This window comes from Apaloderma vittatum, unplaced genomic scaffold, assembly GCF_000703405.1.
Source record: "Apaloderma vittatum isolate BGI_N311 unplaced genomic scaffold, ASM70340v1 scaffold3294, whole genome shotgun sequence".
In the NCBI taxonomy this organism is placed as follows: domain Eukaryota; kingdom Metazoa; phylum Chordata; class Aves; order Trogoniformes; family Trogonidae; genus Apaloderma; species Apaloderma vittatum.
In genome coordinates, this window is record NW_009711930.1 from 11598 (window position 1) to 20911 (window position 9314).

The 9314-nt window shown below is 48.7% G+C and overlaps 1 protein-coding gene across 1 annotated transcript in view; it reads left to right on the forward strand.

Moving 5' to 3' along the window:
* The window catches only part of HID1 (HID1 domain containing), a gene marked incomplete at its 5' end in the record, with an annotated part of 18247 nt that overhangs the window by 4634 nt on the left and 4299 nt on the right, over positions 1-9314 (forward strand). The window contains 11 exon segments of the mRNA XM_009867784.1: positions 686-799; positions 2296-2402; positions 2885-3001; positions 3750-3972; positions 4362-4418; positions 4515-4655; positions 4984-5074; positions 5718-5869; positions 7137-7215; positions 7859-8023; positions 9131-9314. The exon segment at positions 9131-9314 is cut by the window's right edge and continues 30 nt beyond it. Coding sequence (XP_009866086.1) covers positions 686-799; positions 2296-2402; positions 2885-3001; positions 3750-3972; positions 4362-4418; positions 4515-4655; positions 4984-5074; positions 5718-5869; positions 7137-7215; positions 7859-8023; positions 9131-9314 — 1430 coding nt within the window.

A 9314-nucleotide genomic window follows, 5' to 3' on the forward strand; every position in this document is an offset into this window, starting at 1 on the left:
TCCCTCCAGCACCAGTGTGTGGTGGGGAAGGCCTCCCATCCAGGATGCTCTGTGACAGGCAGGATCTTGCAGCGTTTCCCGTGGCAACGGCTGCAGAGGAGTAGCCATGCATGATTCGAGTGATTGCTTTGAACACTGGAGACGGCAAAAATCCCCTTTGCTGTCACACTTGCCCTGTTATGGCAGGCTGAGGTCACTACTTGCGTGGTGCATGCAGCCTCTCCAATTCTGGCAGCCCATGCAGGGGGAGTTTGAGGGGTTTTGCCCCTTGTCACTGCTGGCTTCTTCCTATTGCTGTCACTGTGCACCATCCAAATCACCTTCATTCATGACTGTAAACCCTTCTTCTCTGTAAATGGTTCCTTTTTCTTTTGTCTAAAATAAGTCGAGCATCTCTGCTTGGCAAGGCCCAGTGCTACTTTTTTGTTCCTCCAACATCTCTAGGCCTTTGTCTGCTCAGTTTGGTGTCACAGGGAGTTTGCTCCTGTTTAGTCATCACCTTCCAGGGGGGAATTTCTTTCCTGTACTTGCTGGATTTTGTGTGTTTATCCCTCTTCTTCCTTTGTACCTTTGTAACTTCTTGCCTTCCTGCGTGTTCTCGGGGAGTGTATCTTCTCCTGTTGTGTTATTACATGCTCTTTGCTAACACTGGGCTAACTCTTTCACTTTTTACTTATTTTTTTAGGGAGAGGATGATGATGAAAATGCCCGGCCACTGGCTGAGTCGTTGCTTCTTGCTGTCGCAGATCTGCTCTTCTGTCCCGATTTCACCGTGCAGAGCCACCGGAGGAGCACGGTGGTAAGTTGAAACATGAGATTATCTGCATAGAAGTAAATTAGCCGCATGGTGGGGGTACCCTGGAAAACCCCAGCGGCTTCTTGCAAACCTGCAGGAAAGAAAATACAGAATCGCTGAGCTTGAACTTGCAGTGACTAATATTGATTGGCATCTTGGGTTCGCTGTGTGATGTTTGTGCTTTCTGAAACAGATGTTCTGAGACCACTGTGTGAGTCTCACTCAGTTGGAGAAGCTGGCACTCAGCCCCGTGCTGGAGCTCGCCCCTCAGGAAAAGGTGGTTGTGCTGACCAGCAGCCTCTCTTCTGTTGTTGCCAGCAGACCAGAGACCTTGAGCACCTTGTTCCTTTCACTGGCAGTTCGGTGCAGTCTGGGGCAGGAAGCAGCTGTTTTCCTGATTGCGGGTGCTGTGGTCTGAATGAGTAGATGGGCTCTGTTCTGTCTTTCCACCTGTCACTGTGCTGGTTTTGTGGGAGTCGTGGTTGGGGTTACCAGCAAAATGCATCTGTGTTGTCCTCAAGCCCTGCTGTCCTGAGATCAGTGCCTTTGGGGGAGGGAGGGTGGTTATACAATGGAAACCCACAGCAATTAGAACCAATCCTCTGATCTGCTTTCACCAAATACAGAGAGGAAAAAAGGCAGGCAGTAGAATTTGCTTAATTAAACCACAGAAAAGAGACAGTGCCAAGAGCACTTGATGCAAACATATTCATCTGGGCCCTTGCTCCTGGTTGTTCCTGGAGGGTTGATGGGTGGTTTTCAATGGCTGCTTGTCTGTGCAAAGCTGCTTCAACCCTGACCTGACTGACTGTGACAAAGAAGGGCAAACGGCTGTGGTTCATCTCCTCATGTTGCAAAGCAAGAGTTTGGGAGTCAAGCCAGCAGCTGTCAGGGGACTGGAAGGGTTCTCACTAGGAGAAAGAACATATTTCCCGTCACCTTCTTGTTTTACCTTCTGAAAAGCAAGTCACAGCCATATCCACATTTATTATAAGTGAGGGTTAATTTGCTGCTTCTCCTGCCGTTGCGAGTCCCCATTATGTGAGTAAACTCAGCATGATGTGCCTTCCTGAGATAAGGTCAAGGTGTGGAGCGGGGCTGAACCCTTGTGTGATGCTCTAGATCTGCCAAGGAAAAGCCCTGAGCTGGGCAGTGTGTCCTGAGAGGAGGAAAGGGGAGGAGATGGTGATGCATCCAGCAGTGAGAACAGAATGTATTTTGAAACCTGTGTGACCCTTCCCAGCGGAGGCGGCTAGCATTGCACCTTAGCGCTCTAGAGGGAGGGCCTCATTCTGCATGGTGCTCAGTACCTGTTGAAGATGAGATGTCCTGTCAGGGGTGCTCCGGGGGTGAGGCTGGCATGTACAGTCTGAGCACATGCTTCCCTGCTTGTTTCTTTGCTGTTGCTGAGGTGAGCAGCTGAACTGTCTTGGACACCCCTCACACTGTGAACTCTTGCTCTTACCTTCTGTGATTTAACCTCTTACTTGTCCCCACAGGACACAGCAGAAGATATCCACTCCATTGACAGCTGTGAGTACATCTGGGAAGCAGGAGTGGGCTTTGCTCATTCTCCACAGCCTAACTATATCCATGACTTGAATAGGTAAGGGGTTCTACCTTCTGCAGAGGCAGAATGGAAAGAAACTAGGCTCAGGAGAGGGGGATCTCCTTGCCTCTTTGGGTATCTGTGCTTCTCAGGGGGCTTTCTGCTTGCTTCTTTCTGAGCTAACAGGACTGACAACACATAAAAAAACCCCTAGCTGACCTTTAAAATGGCTTTTTGTATAATATGGGGCTCGGAGTGTCTGCAATAGGAACTGGTAAAACATTGCTGCGTTGAAAATGTGTAGGAGCTCTGTACTGTGTTACTTTTCATAAGGCAACAATTCTACTGAGCTTTGCGCCCGTGACACCAGTATTGCTTATGAAATGAAGTGGGCTTAGCTCTCTGTGGTGAGAACTTTCTAGATGGGACTGAGCCTCTCTTATGTGGTGATTTCTTATATGGTGAATGATTGTGCCTCCTGTGCTCAGTCCCTGCTCCTGAATGGCTCCAGGCCTTGGTTTCTTCTTCCCTTCTTTCAGGACAGAGCTGCTTAAGCTGCTGCTGACCTGTTTCTCTGAGGCCATGTATCTGCCTCCCTCCTCAGACAGCAGCAACACCAACCCCTGGGTGCAGTTCTTCTGCTCTGCAGAGAACAGGTGAGGATGAAGGGTTAGGGCCTGGGTGCCAGGGGGAGAAATACCTTCCAATCTCTTCCATGGAGTGTGATGATAATGGGGGCCGTAGGACTTGCTACCTCCAACACCTAGGAGCTGTTGTCCTTTTTCTTTGTCCCATCTTATGTATGCCCCATTAGCATCTCTCCTTCGTGAGAATTGTTCCTGTGCGGCAAAAGGAGCCACTGAGCGTGGTGCTCACTGGAGTTTGATGCAGGACCGGTCCTTGTCCTGTGGGGATTGACAGACTCTGTTTCCTCCTGCGGACCCTGTTCCCTGGTGGGGATGGTGGCACTGCGGTGGGTGGTTTGTGGTGTTGGTGTTGGATGAATGCTGCCCTCTAGTGACGTTGTGTCCTCTGGGACTTTCAGCTCCTCAGGTGGCAGTTGTTCATCTCGGACAGCGCAGTCCTGGCTGAAGGCAGACAGTTTTGTCTTTCCAGAGTCTAGAGAGCTTTGAGGTCCTGTCCCCTGTTTCACATTGCTGTGCAGGATTCCTCTGGGAGGCCACACGGCCTCTTTCACCTCCCCTTTCCTCTCAGCTGTAGCCCAGGACACCAGCAGGGAGCTGGAGTGTCAGTTCTTGCCTCTGGGCTGCTCAGTTGTGGCCCAGTGTCACAGGGAGAGAAGCTGACTGTGTTTTGTCATGGCCCCAAACTCCTGGGGAGAGAGATGCCAGCAGCACCTTTTGATTCCTGCTTCTGCCTCTGAGAGTGTTTTCTCCTCCCCAGACACGCACTCCCACTCTTCACCTCGCTCCTGAACGTTGTCTGTGCCTACGACCCAGTGGGTTATGGGATTCCTTACAATCACCTGCTTTTCTCTGACTACCGTGAGCCACTGGTAGAGGAGGCAGCCCAGGTGCTGATTGTCACTTTGGACTACGACAGCTCCACCAGTTCTAGTCCCACCGTGGATGGCACAACCACTGGCACGGCCATGGACGATGTGGATGTGAGTGACACTGGGATTTGTATTTGCTGCTCTCCCGAACTCCCTGTGGTTCTCATACACCAGCTTGCATTGAATGTTGTCCTGTAGGGCCCAGCACCGCTCCTGCCCTTGCAGTCTGCTGTCTCTGGTCCAATCCTGCTTCTTTCCTGTAGCTGTGGATGACCAAACCAGTAGGTTTTGGTCACTGACTTGAATCAGGAGCATGTAAGTGAAAGGGCCCAAGCTTTACTGTTCCCTGAGGTGCTCTATCTCCTAGCATTTAAAACTGGATCAGTCGGAGACAAAAGCTGAAATGAGAGACATTAGCCCCCAAAGCCAGTGGTTATACTTTGACTTCCTGAGTAAACCTTGTTGCCAGTAAACATTTCATTCGTTTTCTTTGAACACAGCCTCCTGGACCAGACAATCTGTTTGTGAATTACCTCTCAAGAATACACCGAGAGGAGGTAAGGTGCTCCTGTCCTGAGCGATTTCCTGCCTGGATTTGTGCTGATTGCATTAGCGCTGTGCCCATCACAGTCTCTTTCCTGGTCTGTTGGCAGGATTTCCAGTTCATCCTGAAAGGAGTGGCACGCTTGTTATCAAACCCGCTGGTCCAGACCTACTTGCCAAACTCTGCCAAGAAGATCCAATTCCATCAGGAGCTCCTTGTCCTCTTCTGGAAACTCTGTGACTTTAACAAGGTGTGGATCTGTTTCTTGCTGAGCCTGGTGTGTCTCTGGCTGGACCGAGCCCTGGTGAAGGGTTGTGGGCAGGTAGTTAGCAGTGACTCTGGCTGTAGGGACAGCTTGTGACACAGACTGCAGCTCCTGAGGGTCAGTGCTTGAGGCAAATGATGGAGCAGTTATTATAACTCTGCAAATAACAGGAGTTGAAGAGCTGGTGCATACAACTGCCTTTCTAACGTTCTTGAGAGACTAATTAGCTTGAGGCTGCCTGTCCCAAGTCCTGCAGATGGTGCAGAAAACTGAATGTGCTTGTAATTGTCTGAAATCTTCTGCTTTCTTCCAGAAATTTCTCTTCTTTGTGCTGAAGAGCAGTGATGTGCTGGACATTCTTGTCCCAATCTTGTATTTTCTCAATGATGCCAGAGCAGACCAATGTAAGTTGGCTATTTTCAATATTTGGGATGATCTGTGCTTGACAGTTGGGTGAGAATGTTTCTAAGATGCTTCCTTCTACTGTTTAGATGCGATAACATCTGGAGTGCATGTTCCTAGCCTTCTGCAGGCATGGAATAGAGTGGTTCAGTTAGCTGGGTTTTAATGTGCGTAACAGACTAGAAGCAGGATCTGATCTATACCACAGCACAAGGAAGGAAGATCCTTGGCATACATTAACTTCTTTTGAGTTCTTATGTCAAAAACTGTGTCCCTGATCCCACAAAAAGGAAGAAGTGAGTAATCTGCTCTTATCTTGGGTGTGAATCGGGTATATCTTCACCGCTGCGTAGTGAAAAGTAGTCAAATCTTGCCTACTACGATGATGGGTTTATATCAAGAGCATAATCAAGAAAAGCGCGATCTGTGCGGGAGTTAACATTGTACTGGCTCCATAGATGTGATTAGGAAGGACACTGGTACTGGCAGTGGAGGGAGCTCTGTGTGGGATGTCCCTTATCAGGGTGATCTGATCTGTGCAGTTCTTCTTTCAGTCCCACAGTGTTTCTCCTCTCTCCTCACCACCCTTCTGTCTTCAGGCCTCACTGTAATGTGCAATTGATGGGTTCTGTTTTTCTTCTGCAGCACGAGTGGGCTTGATGCACATTGGGGTTTTTATCCTCCTGCTTCTCAGTGGGGAGCGTAACTTCGGGGTTCGACTGAACAAGCCGTATTCTGTACGAGTGCCTATGGACATCCCTGTCTTCACAGGGACACATGCAGATCTGCTCATCATAGTGAGTACAGCTCCAGCATTTCTTCTCTGTCTCTCCTAACTCATGTTTCATACCTGCACAAATGATTATCCTCCCTCCTCCTTTGGTATACTTGTCCTTCCTAGATTGCCAGCCCACTGAGTAGCTCCAACATGTGTCCCACACATCCAAGCGGTGGTGGGATCTTCGCATGCTGTTAACCTGAGGTGATGTGCCTGGCAGGGTGCACATGCATGAGATGCGATTCCATCTGCTTGAGATGATCCCAAAGAACAGGGTCCTGGCTGGTGCTGGGCTGATGTCTGAAGGACTTTGGGACTGGCATTAATGGGATGGGCACATAGTCTCTCCCAGGCTTGGTTGCAGGTGAGGAAGGCAGGAGATCTGGTTGCATTGCTGGCTCTGTCCTGAGTAACCAGAATTGTGTGGAGCACGTTAGAGTGGGAACAGCGATGCTACCGAATTCAACCCCAGAGCTCTGGGTTGCTGCAGGGTTTCATTCATTCAGTCTGTAGTGCTGAGGACTCCCACACTGCCTACAAAGAGACGTGTGTTTTGCAGTACCCGCCTTAGGTTGCCCTCCTGTCATGTTAGTGCTTCTTTGGCAGAGAAGAACCTCCAAAAGGAGCTCTACATTAGAAGGAGTAGGAAGAAATGTGCCTGCCAAAACTCTTCTTGACACTCTATGTTTTGCTGTTGCATTCCATTAATTTTAGATCATCTCTGTGTTTTTGTTATGCTGCAGGTCTTCTCTCCAGGCCTGCCAGCCAGGTGTGGGAAGGCTGAGATTGGGAATGTCTGAACTGGTTGCAAGGCAGTTGAATCTTTCTATGTCTGAGGATATAGTTAAGAAAAGTAGGACAAACATTTTGAGTTAGAAGTTTGCACTAAAATGAAACGTGATTAGTTCTGTGGCGTTTCAAGCAGTTATCAAGATTCAGAGTCAAAATCTGTTGAAGGTGAAGATGTTTCTTAGATACTGGTGGCTTGTCTTTGTCTCAGGCTACTGCTGCATTTTGGAACAGTTCACAGTCAGTTTCTGTTTGCAGTGTTGTGGAGCACTAATCAATTCCCCAAAGAATTCTTTGTGAATGAAAGCTTGTACTCCTGGAGCCCAAGTCTGCAGTGAGAGCAGCCTTCCCCGCCTGTGTAATTGTGGAGTGTTCAGGGCCCTGCCTAGGAAGGAGTGGTGTCAGGAGGCGATTAGTGTGGGGGTGGCAGTGGTTTTGGTTGAGAAGGTGCTTTCAGTAGGGTACTACCTTGCTCAAGAACTCCCTCTTTGCCGTAGGTCTTTCACAAGATCATAACCAGCGGGCATCAGCGGCTGCAGCCTCTCTTTGACTGCCTGCTCACCATCGTTGTGAATGGTAAGTGCTGTCTATGGTGTGAAAACACAACTCGCAGAGGGAACAACTCTGCTCTCACTCTGCTCTCCCCGTGCTCCTGCCTATGCCCCCTGACACAGACCGGTGGCAGTGACTGCTGCTGGAAATTGATCCTTTCTAGTCTGTGCTGGAGGTGCCATTTGCCATCAGACCTCCTGCAGGCTTGTTGCCACGCACAGTCAGGATGGGACAGAGGATGGGCCAGCAGAATCCTGCAGCCCCTCTGGGGTGGCAGAAGGACATTTGCCAGATGACCTGGTGAGGGTGGTTGGTATTGCTATCCTTTTCCAGCAGGGAGTGCCACCTCCCCATGGTGGCTTCCCTTGGGCTTAGTGAGTGTCCCAGTAGCTCCAGTTGGTTGAGCTATTCAGGAGGCGTGCCAGAGATGATGTTACTAGTGTAAAACTACACAAGGGCCTCTAAAAGCAGAAATGCCTACTTTTACTAGCTACCATCTCTGTTTCACTTCTTTTATATTGGCATATGTTTCTGTGGAACCCTGTTGGGCTCAGCTGTTCCATGAGGCTTTCTCAGAAGTGCAGGGTGGGAAGGTGGCAAGAGTAATATTTTTGGTGATGTATTTATGTGAATAAATCTCCAGTTTTCATTTGTTTGCCTTCCACAGTGTCTCCATACCTGAAATCTCTCTCCATGGTAGCTGCTAACAAGTTATTGCATCTGCTGGAGGCTTTTTCTACCACCTGGTTCCTGTTCTCCGCTGTCCAGAACCACCATCTCGTTTTCTTCTTGCTGGAAGTTTTCAACAACATCATTCAGTACCAGTTTGATGGTAAGTGACTGCTATATTTAGTGTGTTTGCACAAGAGAGCATGAGGTGGAAGTTGAGAGAAAGTCCAAGCAGGTGAGAGAAGGGGGGAAGCATAGAAACCAGCTGTGTGAAGACTTTGCCTAGGATTAAGAAGTTGGGTTAGTAGGTAATCAGTGTTGGGTTCTGGCCCAGGCAGGTGTGTTATAGCAAAATGAGATGGCACTTAATTATCAGCATAACCTCAGCCTCCTGCAGACCAGAAGATGAGATGGGTAGAGGGGAAGAAGGGAAAGTGCATGTGTAATGCCGTTGTTGTTACTGGCAGGATGCTGCTGTGAAACTGCTCATGTTGCTCAGTGATGTAGGTGAGAAGACAAATAAACTTCCACCTCCTTAAACATCTAAAAGGGCCTTTCAGTTCTGCTCTGGCAGGTCACTGGAGCCAAGACCAACAGCCCCATCCAAACGGAGTTCTGGCACGTGCTACACTTCCAGGAAATGCCTCATGTTTTCTTTCTTAAAAGCACGACAGTCTTTTACTTCAAGGAAATAATAGAGTGAAGTCCCTTAACTTGTTCAAATTTAATGTTTTGCTTTAAAACTACCATTCAAGAGTGGCCACTGAGTGGTGGTTTCCAGATCCTAAAACAGCTTTTGTGGCAGTAATTTGCATTTTATTTTAAGGAATGATTTAATTCTGCCACCTTGCAGGCAGGAAGAATTCTGGCCTTTTGGCTTTGCTATTTCAAGCCTGTTTCTCCTCAAATGGAGTGCCCCTGATGTATTTTGTGGACTCTCTTTTTAAAGATGGAGAAATGCTGAACCTTGACTAGCAACCTTTTCTTCCAAAATAGGTGCTAGTGTGGAGTTTAAACTGTCCTTTTTCTTTTGAATGTTGGTTTCTAAGCCATTTCTTATCAGCCTTCCAGCCTAGGAAGGATTTCACTGAATTTCCTGTACTATGCAATGGATAAGAGGATATTGAGCTCTGCTTTTCCTTCCTTGTGCCATTGTCTTTGTGGGTGGAAGCACGGCTCTCTGAGCTTGTGGGTACCTTATGAGCTGTGCTGTATTGACAGAGCTCTTTGAGTCTTACTTCTCTTCTTGTTTTGTTGCTGTCATTCCCAGGGAACTCAAATCTGGTCTATGCTGTTATCCGCAAGCGGAACGTATTTCACCAGCTGGCCAACTTGCCCACGGACTCACAGTCCATCCAGAAAGGTCTGCAGCGCAAGAAGAAAACTCCTGAGCCTATTTCTCGCACTAACTCCCAGGACGGGGTCTCCATGGAAGGGTCACGTCCTGCTGCCCC